The sequence below is a fragment of the Notolepis coatsorum genome, assembly GCF_963971535.1.
Source record: "Notolepis coatsorum genome assembly, chromosome: 20".
Taxonomy (NCBI): Eukaryota; Metazoa; Chordata; class Actinopteri; order Aulopiformes; family Paralepididae; genus Notolepis; species Notolepis coatsorum.
The window spans coordinates 70,199,753-70,219,549 of record NC_140184.1 but is presented as its reverse complement, the minus strand read 5'-3'; the positions used below and the strand labels follow the sequence as shown (position 1 = coordinate 70,219,549).

Genomic DNA, 19,797 nt, shown 5'->3' with positions numbered 1-19,797 from the left:
ATTCAAAACCGCTCTTAAAGAGCACCTACGGGAGGCTGCAATTCGAAACTGGCCACCGTAAATGCCCAAAACCCCCACCACCTCCTAATAGACAGTCTCCTCACCACCACATGTATATATTCCCTCCCCGCCGTATGTATATTTCCCTCCCACCCACCCACCCCCTCCTAATGTACAGTCCCCTCCCCATCATATGTATATACTCTGTCAGGATCTAGGGGTAACAGTACTGTATATTTGAATACCGTTATGTCACAAATGTATCAGTACTAAATACCTATATGTCCCTATGCCATAAATGTCATGTATGTTGTGTATGTCATAAATGTCTATATGAATTGAAAATGGGGGACCCTGATGGAAACAAGACAAACGTCTTTCTCAGGTCTGCATCCCCTTAACAATTGTATGTATTGAGCCGTACTGTATTGTACCCATTCTGCAATCTGTTAAATAAAGTTTTCATTCATTCATTCATTCATTAGCGTTAGCCACGCTTCTAGGCCTCTTTTCTTTTGGAAAGAATGATAAAAAAAATCTTAAAAAAAAATTACTATTCGACTAAGAGGTTGGTTAGTCGACTACGGCCCCTTTCGACCGATTAGTCGACTAATTGACTAATACGGGTCAGCCCTACACACATGACATACAGATAGACAGTACTGCTACATCTAGACATTTATGACATACAAGATTTACAAATACAGTATTGTTTGTGATACAATAAGAGTCTAAAAAAGAGAGTATATACATTTGACGAAGAAACTGTACATTGGAGGAGGTTGGGTAGGTTGGGTGGAGGGGGGAGGCTGTAAATTGGAGGTGGGGGGGGGGGGGGGGGTAACTACATTGGATTATCGACGAAACCGAAACAAGTAGGCTCCCTTAAAACGCTAATATATATATACAGTGGAGGTTAAAATAAGAATATGACTTGGCCTGAAAAAAAAGTTCAGTCAGGAGATTTTTTTTGCTTTAATCCCTGCATCTGCAGGATGGGAGGTGTACAAGAAATTAGATTCTGCAAATATCTTTACACTGAAAGAAATAGATTAAAAAAAGATTGATCTCAGAATTTTAAGAATCTGTATTGGATCATTCAAATTAAATGATTCAATATATATATATATATTTCTTTAGATATATTTACTCTGCCCTACCTCCCTCCCCGTGTTCAGAAGATACATCCAACTCAACTGTTGTTGCAAACAGCGTTTACCCATTCTCAATCTTTGTCTCTGCTGTTTCAACGGGACTTGATGGCTGACTTTAATGCTGTATGATGATAAAATCAGTGATCCTTAGTCTGAATGACACTGATGACATAATTTATTTTTTTCTGACAGCATTTACTGTTGGTTCTTGACCCGTCTCAAACTCTGCCCTCTTTTTTTATCGACAAACTAAAATATATAAAATGTACATGTGAACAGAAATATTGGATTTGATCAATGAATCTGTATTGAGCACTAAGGCTTGCAGCATGAATGTAGCCTAAAGGCTGAGATATGCTTCAAGGTCCGCCGTCGCTGATATTTTGCACGTGGGAGCTAGACCGACATACTTCCACGCCAGTTCAACGCTTGGGTTGCAGTACACCGCCGAACCACTAGGTGGCTGTGCTGCGTTGTGTTGGCTATGGCTATATTTTTAGACTTCCTCTGTCTTTCTTCGATTTGGTCCATGTTTCTAATGTAGTTAATCACAATCGATAATGGAATCGATTATTCCATGCTCCTCAGATGATAAATGGTAAATACGGAAGTAGGTCAGAGGAACACGTACACAGCCCCGCCCAGTCCAGGGCAGCTCACGTTGCTGTGACGTCCTTGACCAGCTGCATGTAGGTGTCGCCGGATCTCGGCAGGCTCACCACAACCTTTGCAACCACTATGACGTCGGAGTATAAATTGGGCATAAAACTAACCTGAATTAGCCCATGCGCATGGATGATGGGGCAGTTTGGTAGGGGGGCATGGTGGGCAGGTTTCATATCAGGGGCGACAGAGGCTCAGGAGCAATGGTGCAGTCGTAATATGGGCAATGCCCAAATGCCACGCTCGCTCCCCGCGCACGCGCATACATGTTCCCTCGGTTTGGCACAGAACAGATGATTATTATGCATAAATGTTTTAAATGTAATTGTAGTTACAATTTCTTTAATTAAATTAACTTAAACTAGAAAAGTAAATACAAACTAAATTAACAATGTAACTTGGAGTTAGTTAAGTTTACAGAAGGACAGTTTCCTTCAGCGACTCCCCGCCGGAGCTGGGCGGCTGCTCCGAGGACTCATTGACGCTGGTGGAGAGGCGGTGGTGGAGGAGAGGAGTCCGTTGTTATGCTATCGCCCATCGGTATCGGTATCGCTATATTATTATGCAAAGTCTAGGTGATAAGTGCCGGCCGGCACCACGAGTTCAGTGACAATTGTAAACGCATTTTTGTGTGCGTGCGCACGCACTTCTGTCAGTGACCCAAGCCTAAACGGCGTTTAACCGCGTTTGACCACCACTGCATGCCTGCTCAGGAGGTAGAGCAGTCGTCTGGTAATCCAGAGGTTCTCGGTTCGATTCCCGCTCCTCCCGGGCAGTGTGTCGAAGTGTCACTGAGCAAGACACTTAACCCCTAACTGCTCCTGATGAGCAGGTTGGCACCTTGCATGGTTGCCTCTGCCATCGGTGTGTTACTGTGTGAGTGAACGGGTAAAATGTGAGGAACAAATTGTAAAGCGCTTTGGATAAAAGAGCTATAGAAATGCAGCCATTTACAAATTATATTTCATATTGTTCTCTTTATCTTTCAGACATTCCAGCTGCAGCTTCTGTCCCCGAGCAGTAATGTAGTCCCAGGACTCAACCAGGGAAGCGTGACACAGGTTATCAGAGTTCTCAATCCACAGAAGGTAAAGAATTTGTCTTAATCTAATCGACCCATCTCAAACCCCGCCCTCTTTTCTTGTTCCTCCAATCGCAACTATTACTTTGAGGGAAGCAACAGTTGTGATTGGAGGATCAAGAAAAGAAGGCGGTTTTGAGATGGGTCAGTTACTTTTAGTATTACAGGGTATCTGCAGGGTATTAAAAAGTTTTAAAGTATTAAATTAATAATTCAAAATGTAAGGCCTTAAAAGGGATAAAAAAAGTCTTACATTTAGTATATATAATAATATATATAATATTAAATATATTAAATGTTTTTGTATCGTTGTTTTTTTGCGGGGATACCAGGAGAATCTGTATTGGATTATTCAAATTAAATGATTCAATATATATTTCTTTAGATATATTTACTCTGCCCTACCTCCCTCCCTGTGTTCAGAAGATACATCCAACTCAACTGTTGTTGCAAACAGCGTTTTAATATTGAATCATGATGTTCTGAACAGCACCCTAGCTGCATGAACGCAGATGTCTGCTGTTTCAAGGGGACTCGATGGCTGACTTATTGAAATGCTGTATGATGATAAAATGAGTGATCCATCGTCTGAATGACACTGATGACATCATTTATTTTCTTCTGACAGCATTTACCCTTGGTTCTATAATATTAAATATATGAAATGTTTTTGTATAAGTCGTTGTTTTTTGCGGGGCTACCAGGAGCTTGGTGTGTATAGCTTGTATGGAACGCACAATAATTTAAATTATTTAAAGTGCGGCCGCCAGTTCAGTGTTGCTATGTGTTTGTCTTAAATTTAAAATGTTGAAACCTGCAGATACCCTGTATTGGCATTTAACCTTTTGTGCCGAAGTTTTAAAAGCTAATATCTCGCTTTGCAAAATGACATTCTCACTCCAACTCTCTACTGGCTGAAATGATGTGTCCTTTTGGTATAAACACATCTTAACCCTTTCACTACCACACTACCACACTACAGAAGGTTAACCTATCACTACCACACTACAGAAGGTTAACCCTTTCACTACCACACTACAGAAGGTTAAACACGTCATTCTTCCTCCATGATATTTCAGCAACAGCTGCGGATGAGGGTGAAGCTGACCTACACCCACAGAGCTGCAGCGGTGCAGGACCTGGCAGAGGTCAATAACTTTCCTCCTCAGTCCTGGCAGTGATGATCCGCCCTCTTGCCCCTTACAAGCGCTACCAAGGGACCTACCCCCACCCCCCAACCTCTCTTCCAACGGACCCCCCTGTGACATCACTGCAGATCGCTGCCCTTGACTTGCATGGGAAGCAGCGCAACATCTTTAACACGTGAGGAAGAAAGAAAAAAAAGCAGATGTTATGAAGACCATAATGACTATTGATAGGGGGGGGGGAATCTGAAAAACATATCCATTTACTAACCCTCTTTTTTTCCGAATAGGTTTCACCTTGACCACTTTGCTTTGCAATACTATTTTTCACTCTGTCAACGAACACCAACATCCACACGAATGCACATGCATACACACACACACCACTCACACACTGTGGCACGCTACACCTCTCTTTAGCTACTGTAGAGAAGAACTGTTGGCCACTGTACGAGCACTTGTGTAATCCGTAGTTCTCCTTTTGATCCATCTTTTAAACTGATGAATTAATTTAAGGTGGTTAGTATCTTACTCCCCCCCCCCCCCCCCCCCCCAAACAACATCTTATCTAAAGTCAATAATTCTCACATTTACATTATTCACAAATGTAGGAAGTACTTTTTTTTCAGTTAGGACTGGAAACCTTCAGCTTGTGTAGCAGACAAATTCATTTTTGCAAACAATTAGTTCGGTCATGATTTGGTTTCACATTAAAAATGTTAAATCACTCAACTCAATCCTTTAATCCTATTGACCATATTTACACAGATGCCATTTTGCTCTTATGTCATGCTCAGGTTGGGGTGGAAAGGAACCCAACCTGAGCATGGCATAGGAGCAAAATGGTCACCATGTGACTACGGTCAATGGTGGCGGTGGGGAAAGAGGAAAAAACTAAATGCAGTTCTAAACTCCTGACCCTGCGTGATGATCACTGACAGACACTTGGGAGTCTTCTATAAGAGTCGTTAGGATCACATTCACCTTTGACCTCAAGTCTGTCATGGCTTTAATCTGCTTACAGCAACGTCTCTGTATCTGATGTTTGTATAAAAGGTTGTCCACTTTTCTTTATTTTCTTTCCTCCCATCAAGATGAGGAAAACCCAACGGATGCACGTTCCTTAGTTTGGTCGGCTGTTGATGCCTTTCAGAGGGTGTGCTCTGGTTTCCCCAGCTTGCTTGCTTTTCTTAAAAGGTATTCCATTTGTAGATTCTGTTTATCTTTTTCTTTTTTTAATATCTGTTTGGCAAATTCAACGGTTAATTGATAGGCATAGAGTTGAGGATATTGATTCAGTTTGAGGGATATAAATCCGGGTAAAAAAAAAAATGCAATTGTAGTTTCATAGGAAAATCTTTGAATAGGGGCTAATTGATGAGCATTTTGGAGATGTGCGTTCACGTTTTCCTGCATCTGAACCGCTTTTTAACAAGCATAGCCTACAGTGTATAGCCTGCGATTTAGACAGAATTCAGCGTTTTATTTAACCGGGCTGGACGTAGCCGGCGCAGTTACCATGAGCGTACATGTAAATGAAGTCTATTATGAATGTAGTTACATGCACTGAATGCTTTTCTTTTCCCATGAGTCTTCTCTCTCGTTTATGGCTCCCTTGTTTTGGGGAGACATTCATCTTGTTGGCACTATTTTGTGATTAGTATGTTTTTTTTTTTTTTTTTTTTTTTTTTTTTTTTTTTCTTTTTTTTGCAGTGATTTGACTTAAAATATTTATGCCTGATATCAAAGTGATGTGCCTTTCTGACATAGCTACAGTAGATACCTCTCAGTTCTGTATGGACTGGGTCTCAGAGTCTTGATTGTGTGAGTGCTTTTTGTGGGGGAGGCGGTTTATGTCCTGCGAAACAAGGCCATGTGAGGAATATGAGCCGGACGGAATTTTGAAGCAATATTTCTCTTGAATAGAACTTTCCCCCCTCATTTTAATATACATACCCTCTGTGAGTTGACGAGAAGTCGATCATTGACATTGATCTCCCTGGTTATCCCTACCCACACTAATGGCGCTCACTTGCGTCACAGTTATTCTTCTACAATGCGGCCTACAGCTATGTGAGCCAGATATTGGTTTTCTCTATGTTCTCTGTCAAACTTAGAGAATAATTTGGCCCGTTTTGCGCTTATCAATTACGAGACACGGGAATCCTCGATGCGGATAGCGATAATCAGGGCCGCTACTGTCGGGACGTCGACTTGTTCAGAAACTCATAACGAAGGGATGTGCGTTAAAACTCACAACAAGGAATTCACGTAATATAAAAAGAAAACAAATGTTCTATTCAAGTGAAATATATATAATTTTTTCTTAGAGTAAAAGTCTTTTGTGTTGGGTTCATTTAGTGAGGTGTTGGGGATTAGGTCGTTAACGTGGTGATTTCTCGCTCATACTCCAAATCAGAATTCCGACCCAGCCGTCGGGGACATTTAACCTTAATACCTCGCAGTGTTTCTCTTTCTGTTTGTTAACTCAACAGCACAGTAGATTGACAGCTGTGTTATAGTCATTGATTGCAATCAAGGGGGGTAATCGTCTGTGTGAAAAGACACATGCAGTAGTTTATACATCTCATTACTTAAAGGGGCACTTCACCAAAAAAAGAAACTGATGCTTATTTTTTACATAATCTCACACACATCCAACAACTATTGTGCACACGTTCATAGTCTTGACAGTTGTTGAGTTTGAATATGTTAATTACAGCTCCATGAAATGATGTAGATGGAAAAGTAGCAATACCTTGTCTTACAGGGACTGCTACCTTATCATTTCATTGAGCTGTATTTAACACAATGCAAGGATTTAATGTCCGCATTGACATCACCGGTGGCCATATTCAAACTCATTTACTCTAAAACTGTCAAACTAAATTAACATGTGGAAAACTGTTAATAGAGTTTTCGGATGTGTGTGAGATTATGTGCAAAATAATCTGCATTGTTTTTTTTTGCAAAGTGCCCCTTTTATGAGCTTCACAGTGCTATGTTGCGGTATGTGCATTCGGATCGTTCAGATGTTCTATCAGGCTGTGTACTTAATTATATTCACTATGCTTCACTATCTAACCTTTGTGACCAAATCAGAGATACTATTTAGCTTTGGAAATATTTTTGAGCTATGGTATGTGTATATTGAGAACATGATTTCATTCAGTTTAACTTTTTCTGTTGTTGACTAAATGCTCTATTGGCTTTTTTCTGTACATATTGGGGGCTTTTACAGTTTGTCTCTTGTACTATCCTTCATCGTTTTTTTTTTTAGATACCAACCATTTTCTAAACCTTACCAATTATTCACACTGTACATTGTCTGAATAGATCTAGTCAACATCATAGTCTAAAGCAAGACTTCCCTGTCATCACTTATTCATTGTAAAAGATATATGATCTGCTGCCTGTACATTGTATATAATTGTAAAACAAACGAAAGCTGATCAAATAAAATAAAAACCCATGTGAAGACTTAACAAAGATTAGCTAGGGACTATAATTGTATACATTATGTAAAAAGAGAAAGACGCTTGAAAGGATGCAGACGAGTTGCATTTTCTTTTTCAAGTTCGGTTTAATCATCTTATGTTTTACCAAGTTAGTGGGCAAGTTGGTACGCTGCTATTGGAACCTTTTTAGATATTTTTGAGGTGTGAGTTGGTCTGAGCTGATGTCTGAGTGATCGTACTACTGAGAAAACCTCAGCAAAGTGCTGCACGGTGCTGAGGTGGCACCTTGTCATCTCTCCCTGGTCCCTCGTCTGTGTTGCGTACTCTCCTCCAAGGGTACGAGAAAGTGTAACCCTTCCCTCTGGCCTTATGTGCAGTTATATCGTTCCGCACTCGGTTGTAAAGAAATCAGAACTAATTAATGCTGTCGGACCCGCGTGCTACTATGAATACGCTAGATGGATAACTACAGTACATATCGCCCAATAGGAATGAATTCTTTTCATTGGCCTCTTTCGGCCTTGTGTTTGCAGGTTGTATGTCTCTTTGTCTGCTTACTTCTCTTTCATCTTCTATTGCACCTTCATAACGGCATTATACCTTTCCAATTCTATTGGGAATCGACAAGACCAGTGCCATGGCGTTGAGTGAGGGAGTTTGTGATTCTTCTTGCTAGAGTCAGTAACGTTTAGTTGGAGTTAAAATAGCCTGAGACTGGTTTAATCATGTGATGATCTGTGTGTGATTAATGCAGGTAGTATTGGGGGGGCCTCTCGAGCCTGGCCGGGACTAAACCCACTCTTGTCTGCCTTTTCATAAGCCAGTATTCTTTTAATCCTGACGCTCTTCATTGTCATAGTGCATGTTGGTGTGTGACATGGTCTCCCCGTTCAGCTGGGCTTTCTCTGCTCCTCTCCTGTCAGAAGTGAGACTGGTACAATTGACGGTTCGTATTGATTGTCTGGAGGCAACAAGGGACTATTTGCTGTTGAACCAGCCGTAGGACTCGCAAATACATTGTCCTATTTATTGAAATCCACACGGCAGAAAGACGAGATATCTGAGGTTCAGCTTCGATTCCATTTCTCGGTTTACGTTTTGGTAAAAAAAATTGATCTAAGACAATGCAGTACTGATTTAGCTATTCTTGAAATTACAAAACCCCAGATGAACCTGCATGTTACATGTGATGTAAGCTAATGTCCACAAGGGGGAGCTGTGGAAACTGGAAGGCTGTCAGGGACAGATGTCTCCTACAAACAATGTTTTTTGTTGTTGTCATTTTCCATAAATATGTCTCCTTATTAATCATATTCAATCAGTTCTTTTAATGATAGTGACCCATGTAGATTTAGATGTCAAATGCATATGAAAATGAACCTGATTACAAGCGGTTTGGACACTGCAATTTAAAAAGAAACAAAGTATCCCTCAGCTGTATGATCAGCTTTTGAAGTGATTTGTGTGTGTGTGTGTGTGTGTGTGTGTGTAAATATACATGCTTGTGTGAGTGACGGTTAGTGTGTTGACATGTTTTACTTTTAATCTGGTAGGACATGATTTTGGCTGCAATGATTTCAACTCTCAGCTTTCAGAGCTGCATGTGAGAAGAATCTATGATGTAAATAGTGTCATTTCTACTCTTGACGCATCATGTTTTATTGAAATGCAAGAACATTTCAAATGAACTCAACAAAATCCACCACACCACCTTGACGGGTTGGGAGCTGACATTTACAATTGACCTCTCGAACGCTGCCTTCTTTTCCCAATCCTCCAATCACAGCCCCTCCCCTGGGGAAGCAACTGTCGCGATTGGAGGATCGAGGAAAGAGGGCGGGGTTTGAGATGGGTCCATTGGGAGTTATTCAGTTGGCGCACAAAATATTGTTTTTGTTTTCCTTATTTTATTTTTTAGTATGTAAGGGGACTAAGTGCACACACCAGTCATCTGGATGTAATTCTTTTTTACTTGTGTGTCTAGTCAGGTGACTTCTCAGTGTAAAGGGCTTAGAGGAGCATCTGACTTGCCACCATACTCACTTTCCCTGTCTAATCTAAAAAATAAATAGAAAAGGCTTCCATTGTATGTAATCCCCTGGTCTGTCCTGACCACAACAATATTCTAGCCTATTTGATTTGGGGGGGGGGGGGGGGGGTTATGAAGCTAACTTTTTTTCCTTTATTTTTTTCAGACAAACGTTTCAGAGTTAAACTGAATCTAGAGTCCCACGTCTTCAAAGTGGGCGTGAATGTCAGACTGATAATATGAATAATGATGATTAAAGATGAGAGGCTGTAAACTATTAAATGGGATATTTTCAACTTATGCTGTGTATTATTGTCTTTGGGTTGGATAAAATGATCAAGAGAATAAAAAGTCAAATAAACATTCTACTGGGAACTGTGTTTATTCCGTTGCTGTGGAGATTTATCGGCCCTTGGTGCGACAGGTCTTTCTCTGCCTGCATCCGTTCACATGGAAAACACTTGACATCATTTGATACACAGGATAGTATACACATTCTAATTGTTATTATTGTATTTGGATGGTGTCGTGGAAATTACTAAGAGAACATCCGATGAGCCGTGTAAATCATTCTGAGTCGAGTATGACTTGAAAAAGACCGGAAGGGTCGGTCGAAACGTATCTACTGCTATTATTTTGTCAATTAAAACACCTTGGAGCATCAAGTGAGTTGCGAGCCCCACTTTGTTATGTATTACTGTTTTTACAGTTTGGCTCAGCACCAAGAAACGGAGGATGTGCGTTATAAATTTGTTCTGGGATTTATAAACCCCCATCTGCTGACGCTAGCTCCATAGATAAGATAGTAGACTTACTCTCTCATGTATCCTGATGTTGAAATTATTGTATTAGGTGACTTTAATCTTGATTCGGTTGGTTGAGTAATGCTTCTAATTACCTTAAGTTAAGTTAGTGGTAACCTTTTAGCTGATTACTGAACCCCCTAGGCTTAACTTGGAAAAATAGAATCTCCGGTATTTTTTATTTCGGGGTCAGTGATCATTGCCCTACAGCATGCATCAGGAACACTCGTATCACAAGTCATAACTCCTAATCATAAAAAATTACCAAGCTTTTCTAACTGACCTTTATCACAGTAATATCCGCTATACATCTGCATTTTTTTGTATTAAAACCATTATTACCATTTATTTCCATTATTGACGAGCATCAACCATGGAAGAAGTATTCCTTTATTTTTCTCTTCTTTGTTCTTGTATAATATATTATTGATGATGATTATGTGAATGTAAATACTTGACGACACTGAAAATGAGAGCTGTCCCTGAGTGTAATTTCAAGTTAAAGGGGAACTATTTTACTATTTCTTTCACGATTTGGGCACTTTTACACAATTCCTGTGAGTCTATGGAACACCTCTGTAATTTTTCTTTATTTTTTTATTCATTGTTTTGTATTTCTAATCAAGTCCTCAAAAACAGCATTTTTCTACCTCAAGATCTTAAGCCGTTTTGAGCCTGGGCTCCAACCAGGGCTGGGCTGCCACATTATTATGCAGCTGAGACATCTCTGACATCACAGATCAGCACATTTTCAGATGACTCCGTTCAGTGAGGGTGAATATTGTGAGCGGAGAATTGGAAGAATGCGCCAATATGAGAATTGGAGACATAGATCATATTATAAGTCCACATAGCTAGGAAACAATGCTAAACACTGAAAAAGACCATTTATAAGATAGTTCCCCTTTAAAATAAAGCTTGAATGAATGTGCAGAGAAAATTCTATGGCATCCAGCCATTACTTTTCAAGAAATCTTGTTCTCGGGTTGGGCTGATGGTGGCGCTACAGGAGAGGTCATGGGGTCCCCAACGTCTACAGGTGTCTTCCTCTAGGGGCCACAATTGTTCACCAGATAATTTTTGGCATTTACAGGATTACAGGTTATTCAGCTCTTAATTGGTGATCTTCTTTTGGAGCTACATAGAATCAAATTATTGAGGTGCTAGAGTCATTTCGTAGCAAAGCCTATGCAGTTTGGTGTTAGTCAACCACCTCACTAAAACTATTTATTAAAAGACTTGTTTCTAGACAATCCTATGTCTAAAATGGAGAAAAAAGTGTTGCTGGAACTGTATTTTCTAATCCCTATAGGGAAGCATTTGATATGGTTAAAGGTGCTATAGATAAAATGTTTATGTAGAGTAATCAGAAAAAAATGCGCAGATTGCCCACGGAGTCTCTGGATTGTCCAGAGATCTAGGTTTATCAATCTGCATGCAGAGTTTGGGAGTAGGTGCGGAAAAGTGACTATAGCTCCCAAGTACAGATCGACTTGGGATTGGGCTCTCAGTGTTCAGGAGACTCAGGCATATAAAAGTATATTGGATCATGTCTCCAGCACCCCCACAGCCGTAGCTACACCCACTTAATGTCACGGCTCTCATCCACATTCATTCATTTTCTCCCCCTGCTCTCTCCCATGATTTCAGAATACCGGAAGTGTTGCGGTGGTCTATAGCAGACTTAATGATTTTACAATATTGTTGCTAATGAAGTGAAATATTTATTATCATCAACTATCCAGTTTTTATAGTGTAACTTTTGGCTACCATCAATAAGGAACGTCAATAAGTAGGCTTTCTGAGCCACTTAGAAAATAGTGCTTGCCAACCAATCGCTGAAAATAAAACGATTCCGACATAAATCAACAAATGTCATCATAATTACTTAAAGGTCCTGTGTCTTATAAATGGCCTTTTCCAGTGTTTAGCATTGTTTCCTAGCAATGGGGGTTTATATCAATGGGGTCTGTGTCTAATTCTCATTTTGACTCATCAGTTTAGTCTCGAGTTCACGAGATCCTCCCTCACTCAACTAAGCCATTCTGATTTGACTGTTTTGCTGACGTGAGTAAGGCACTGGTTGTAGTCACCGCCCACAATCAACAATTCGCTCAACAACAGAGCGAGTGGAATTACTTCCTCAAACGGGTTGACGTGTGCGGGTGCCGACAGAGACAGCAGAGAACGAGCGAGAGAGAGTCAAGTCAAGAGTTTTATTTGTCACGGCATACAAGTATACAGTGAAATGCAGGGGGTCTTGCCCGCAACGATTGTGCATAATACAATAATAAGAATCCAATAGGATGAGAATGCGACATTTGTGCATTAGACATATCAGGTATATGTACATGATTTTTACAAAAGCATGGTAAGACATGCTAGGTCCTGTGATAGTGCAATACACTGTTAGCTACGGATGAGGCACTGGGTCATTATGTACACTGCTATATATATATATATATATATGGCTCGCTGATAACAAACTATCATTACACATGGGCAAAACAGAGTCCATTCTCTTCGGTTCAAATAACAAACTCAGCAAGACCGACGGCTTCTCAGTTACAGTGGGTGACAATATTGTCACAAGGAAAGAAGATATTACCTACCTGGGTTCCATCCTAGAGGCAAATCTTTCCTGTGACAAAATGGCATCCAATGTAATAAAAAAAGTCAACCAACGAACTCGTTTCTTGTACCGGATCTCCTCACTGGTAAACAAGAATACCCTGAAGACTCTAGCAGGAGCACTCATTCAAGGGTACTACGACTATGCTTGCACCTCATGGTACCAAAGCACCTCAAAGGCGCTAAAAACAAAATTACAAACATCTCAAAACAAACTGGTCAGACTACTGCTTGACCTTACTCCTAGAACCCACCTCACCCCTGCCCACTTTGACAACCTAGGATGGCTTAGAGTAGACGACAGAGTACAGCAACTTGCAATGGGCCTGGTCTACAAGATACACTACACGACCAAGGTACCCATGTACATGACTAAATACTTCCCAAAGGTCAGTGAATACCACGATCACAACACCAGAGGGAGCTCCACAAATCATGTTAAACCCAGATTCGGCTCAAACAAGGGACTAAACACGTTTCGCAATTATGCCACATCAATGTGGAACGCCCTACCCAAAGCTGTAAAGGAATGTGAATCACTACCCACTTTCAAAAACACTCTCAAAAAACACCTAAGGGAGACTGCAACTCGAAACTGGCCCCTGTAAATGTCCGAACACAACCCCCGCCAACACAAATGTGTGTGCGCGCGGGGATGGAGCTTCTCCACTCGCATATCACTGTCAAAATATCATTGCGCACGCTCCCACGTGCTCGCCCGTATTCCGATCCGTGCAATTATATTCACGGGTATATATAGGCGGCGAAATTAATTAGGATCCCCCTCCTCTATCTCTCTTGGTCTGCCATTGCAGACTGTGGGTGACTGTCACTCAAAGCACTTATGGGCGGAGCTCAGCCCAAAACAGCTTGAAATCTTGAAGTGGAAAAATGCTGCTTTAGAGAGTACTTGATTAGAAATACAAAACAAAAGTGCGGCCGGGTAGTGCAGCGGACTAAGCGTCTGCCTACCACAGAGACAGTGGGATCGAATCCAGCTGTAGTGCTTCCGGGTTGGCCGACCGTCCATACTAACACAATTGGCAGTGTTAGAGGGTGGGAAACCCGGCGAGGGTGGGTCCTGGTCGTTGTAAACAGCGACTCCTACAGTTTGGTCGGGGCGCCTGCACAGCAAGGGAAGGATCTAGGAAAGGTACTGTGACCTTCCACACGTTACACTCTCCCAGATGTATGTACAGAGTTGTAGTATTAATATGTGTAACGGTTGTGACATTTCGAACCCGGGTCTCCCACGCCACGGGCAACAGCTTCGCGGTACCATCCGTTACATATGGACAGTGATATAGGTAAGGTAAGACTCTATGGTAATAAGTCATACTGCCCAGCAGCAACTAGTAAGAGTATAGGGATATAATGTCTACAGATATGTAACAAGAATTATATCCAGGTACAGACGGATGTGGATAGATATATACACATAATATATATATATATATACACACAGTATATAGGATTATATATATTATATGCATATATAGTTTATATATATTATATGCATATATAGGATTATATGCATGCAGGTATACATTTTAGTGTATAGAATATAATACATTTAGCTAGATACTGTACAGTAGGTAGGTGACTTGCTCGCTGCCATCGAACAAACTGACAGCATCCTGTTTGATAGTAATGATAATATATAGCTGTGCCAGTCTTTTATGGCAGTCAGTAGTTTACCATCAATATCACCGGTCATGGAATGGAATGTATAGAAAAACACTGACTCTGAACGTCAGGTCATGATGCAGAGACAACTTGATAGAGAGAGAGAGAGAGAGAGAAAGAGATAAAGAGAAGGATCCAGTCCTATCTCCAGCCAGGGGGTTGACAGTGTGGGGTTGATAGTGCAAGGTTGACCCCCCCCCCCCCCCCCCCCCAGTACAAGAAGGCAATAAGGGTCTGATTTATGCTTCGTAATCATTATGGTCCTTGAAACGGAGTTTAACACAGGCTATAATTCTCCCTGCAATTTTCCCCATCGAGTTTAAATGGAAAATTGTAGGGAGAAAACTACTTGGTTTCATAACTCAGACCTGTGTAATCATTTAGTCAACCATTCATTCCACACTGTCTCAGAGTTATTTATAACCATGCGTGGTAAACAACCACTCAATTCCGAGAGAAATGCACCTGCAGATGAAATAGGGGAAACTGTGGATTGTTGTCAAGGTGTATTAAGCTAGTCATTAACATACATTTAAAGCATTAGAAAACTAATTTTGTTTGCAATAATTTATTTTAAAAGTTTTTAAATGTGACTAAAAATCTATTTAACACTATCGAAATTGGATTTAAAAACGAATGCGCCTGGGGAGTATAACTAGCCATGGTCTCTCCTACCATGGAACTGTTGATGGGGTCATTTGACTACACTTCAATAAGTAGGCCTATTACACTCAGGGGTGTAAAAAGTACCCAGAAATGATACTTAAGTGAAAGTATGGGTACTGTCTCAAAATCTGACTCAAGTAAAAGTCAAAGTATCTGGCTAAAACACACTTGAGTAAAAGTAAAAAAGTCCTACTTTTAAATGTACTTAAGTACTAAAAAAAGTATTTTTTTTTTTAAAGGGATAGACCAGGGGTCTCAAACTCATTCCATCGTGGGCCAAGTTTTCATTTTAACTATACATTGCACCAGGTGAGTTAGTTGAAGAGGTGAGCCAATTAGTGAAATCATCAGCTGGTGTTTAGGCAAGGCTGGAATGAAACCAAGCAGACACTCTGCCCACAATGGAATGTGTTCTGTGATAGACGATGCTGAAATGAAAGAACAGAGGATACTTTTTTTGCATTACAATTATTTAATGCACTTCTCCATTAAGGTAAACTAACATGGACGGCATTCACATCACAGCATGAATAATATCACAATATTAAAGACCGAATACTGTAGTATCCTGAATAATATGACAATATTAAAAACAGAATGGTGTATCCTGAATAATATCACAATATTTACCACAGCATACTGGATTATCCAGAATAATATCACAATATTAAAAGCAGAATACTGGAGTACCCTGAATAATATCACAATATTAAAGACAGAATACTGGAGTACCCTGAATAATATCACAATATTAACCACAGCTTATTACATGGCGTTTTCACATTCGCCGAAATGCTTGCTTGTGATTGGTCAATAGCGCGCGTCAGAGGTCAGTTATCAGACAATAATGACCGCTGTGGGACAATAATGACCGCTGTGCGCAGCTGTTCGCAATCAAGCCCACTGACACACAGTGTTTCAGTGCAATTAGACACTGCCGGTGTTCTGCTGCCGGGGAAGCTGCCGGCGATGACAGGGGGCGGAGCAACGAGCGGAGCCAGAACCAGTGTTGCGAGTCGATGTAAAATGAATTGGGTATATTGTTAGTAAGTTAGCCATGTAATAAGCGGGATAATGTATAGCTATACTCGATCATTGTCGCAAAATAATTGACCTTCACTGACGTTTAAAACACCTCGCCGAGGCGGCTCTGTATTTTAAACTCCGTGTCGGTCAATTATTTTGCGACAATGACCTCGTAGCTATACATTATCCCTTACATAATGCGGATCTGACTGTCTATTCTTCTGATAGCAGGTGTTTAATCAAAGATCCCCGCGTTCTAGTGTTGCACAAGGACCAATCAGCATGGGTATGGGCGGGTTCATTTTCCATTGATGGGGATTTGATTGGCTGTTTACCTGTGGTCGCAGGATTAATAACGTTAACGTTAGGTTGGCCGGATAAACTTCAAATATACTAATTAAAATTGTTGGACCTGTGAGATTTGTACTTTGTAGGTCTGCATTTTAAATGTAAGGAGTAAAAAGTATGTTGTTCTTCTCTGAAATGTAATAGAGTAAAAGTACAAAGTATACAAACCTAATAATACTCGAGTAAAGTACAAATCCCCCAAAACAGTACTTAAGTATTGTAACGAAGTACAATTACTCAAGTATTTTACTACATGAAATGTTGATCTTCCCAAATACTTTTGACAATTTCGGGCGGTCTAAAGTAAAGGGAGGACTGTCTTTTTTTTTTTTTTTTTAGTAGTAGTAGTAAAATAATTGGCCTCATGATTAATTCCGCAATCACCTCCCTCTGAAATCGGCAGTGCCCAGTGAATAATAAGTAGCCTCACCCTGCCCCTTTAATGTGTATTGATGTGGTCTACTGTAGGCCGGTCTGACAGCCGCGAGGTTCAGTCTCGTCATGGCGTCGCTGCACCGACACAGAATGAGATTCTACAGCTGCCTTGCCGCGTGTATTGGAATCTACGTGTCGTTTATCACGACGCTCTTTCTGGGTGTTTGTCACTGCAAATAAGCGACATACATGGCGATGGAGGACGAGGATAGCACAGTGGTCATCATGGTAAATAACACCCAAATGGACATGAAAAAGGGAGGTGATGATGTCGGAGAGAAGGGGGCTCGCACAGACACGCAGCCGGACACAGTGGTCCACCAGGCGGGATCGAATCAGGCTGCGGGTCGCGGCGACCGCAACGGTCCAGAAGCCCGGGTTGCAACCGGGATTCGCGTATTAAAGGCAGGTCATAATTTTTTTTAAGGTTTTTTGTTCAACATTGCTGTGTCAGATTGAAATAGGGTCAAAGTGCATGAGAAATTAAGCTGCATCCATACATGTAGCGTACCAACGCGTAATAACCGATGTTTCTCTTAGATTGATTGTCATTCTGTGTAACAATGTCTTGTGCCAGAGCCAGAGCCAGTGCCAGTGCCAGGGAACATGATCACAGATTCACAGGCAGCCCGGCCGTCACTCTGTTGGCTACGGCTGTTTGTCATTTAATTTCTAGGCTTCACGTTTGACTCGTATCTCGAATGCATGTATTGACATAAATTACCTTAAATAGGCCTACGGACAGTCCCAAAACCGCTGGTTTGGTTGGGATTCCCCCCATAGTGGAGGTTATCACAAAGTGTGGGCTACAGACAGTCAGATACTATGTGTAGTGCCTTGGCAACAGGCATACACTAGTAATGGTGTTAGGAGATACAGGTGTTGCACAGGAACCAGGTTCTCTCGCTCTTAATTGGGGAACCTGTTTTGGAGCTACAGTATAATAGGACCAGATCTTTCTAGGCGCTACAGCCATTTTTCGTACATGGTACTGATTAGGCTAATTCTGGCACATTTACATTGATGTGGAAACTGAAGATGTTGATTAATGTGCACTGTCCCTGTGTAAAAAAAAAAAAAAAAAAAAAACTTAACTAGCACAGTTTAAAATAGATTATTATGTACTAATTGAAAAACATTCCACGAGACAAATTGTGGTTATTTTGCTACCATGCCGTGAGGAAACTATATGATTCTGTAAAAAACAAACCAAAAAAACCTGGAATAATAAACATATTGTAGGCTATGTGTGTGGTAATTATATTGAACCTGGCACTGTCTGCCTTGGCCCCTAATAAAGACAACTGTGCCACTGTAGGTACCAGATGATATGTTCAGCCTGGCAGAATGTCTTGGGATCCGTTCTTCACTTGAGTTGCATAGCAAACGTCAGACGTTTATCACGCTGGGTCAATGATCATTGGCTGTAGTGGCTTCACAGAGTGAATGAATGAATGAAAACTTTATTAACAGATTGCAGAATGGGTACAGTGCAGTACAGCTCAATACATACAATTGTTAAGGGGATGCAGACCAGAGAAAGACTTTCGTCTTGTTTCCACCAGGGTCCCCCATTTCCAATTCATCGTAACATATATGACATACATGACATACAGATAGACAGTACTGCTACATCTATACATTTATGACATACCAGATTTGCAATTACAGTACTGTATTTGTGATACAAAAAGAGTCCAGAAAGAAAAGAGTATATACATTAGGCGTAGAAACTGTACATTGGATTGGGTAGGTGGGGGTGGGACTGTACATTGGAGGTGGTTGGGGGGGGGGGGGTAGGAGTGGGGGGGGGGGGGGGGGTGTTGGCGGGGGTTGTGTTCGGACATTTACAGGGGCCAGTTTCGAGTTGCAGTCTCCCTTAGGTGTTTTTTGAGAGTGTTTTTGAAAGTGGGTAGTGATTCACATTCCTTTACAGCTTTGGGTAGGGCGTTCCACATTGATGTGGCATAATTGCGAAACGTGTTTAGTCCCTTGTTTGAGCCGAATCTGGGTTTAACATGATTTGTGGAGCTCCCTCTGGTGTTGTGATCGTGGTATTCACTGACCTTTGGGAAGTATTTAGTCATGTACATGGGTACCTTGGTCGTGTAGTGTATCTTGTAGACCAGGCCCATTGCAAGTTGCTGTACTCTGTCGTCTACTCTAAGCCATCCTAGGTTGTCAAAGTGGGCAGGGGTGAGGTGGGTTCTAGGAGTAAGGTCAAGCAGTAGTCTGACCAGTTTGTTTTGAGATGTTTGTAATTTTGTTTTTAGCGCCTTTGAGGTGCTTTGGTACCATGAGGTGCAAGCATAGTCGTAGTACCCTTGAATGAGTGCTCCTGCTAGAGTCTTCAGGGTATTCTTGTTTACCAGTGAGGAGATCCGGTACAAGAAACGAGTTCGTTGGTTGACTTTTTTTATTACATTGGATGCCATTTTGTCACAGGAAAGATTTGCCTCTAGGATGGAACCCAGGTAGGTAATATCTTCTTTCCTTGTGACAATATTGTCACCCACTGTAACTGAGAAGCCGTCGGTCTTGCTGAGTTTGTTATTTGAACCGAAGAGAATGGACTCTGTTTTGCCCATGTGTAATGATAGTTTGTTATCAGCGAGCCATATGCAGATTTTGCTTAGTTCTGAGCTGAGGGTTTTTTCAACCTGTAATTTGTT

At 41.1% G+C, this 19,797-nt stretch overlaps 2 protein-coding genes across 2 annotated transcripts in view; both read left to right on the top strand.

The window, feature by feature from the left end:
• The window catches only part of ap1g1 (adaptor related protein complex 1 subunit gamma 1), a 146,564-nt gene extending 136,910 nt beyond the window's left edge, over window positions 1–9,654 (top strand). Inside the window, exons 22-23 of the mRNA XM_084337690.1 lie at window positions 2,807–2,905; window positions 3,978–9,654. Coding sequence (XP_084193816.1) covers window positions 2,807–2,905; window positions 3,978–4,079 — 201 coding nt within the window. The 3' untranslated portion in view covers window positions 4,080–9,654. The remainder of the gene's footprint in view (window positions 1–2,806; window positions 2,906–3,977) is intronic.
• A 7,729-nt stretch (window positions 9,655–17,383) lies between these two features.
• phlpp2 (PH domain and leucine rich repeat protein phosphatase 2) overlaps window positions 17,384–19,797 on the top strand; it is a gene marked incomplete at its 3' end in the record, with an annotated part of 293,323 nt that continues 290,909 nt past the window's right edge. The window contains 1 exon segment of the mRNA XM_084337142.1: window positions 17,384–17,530.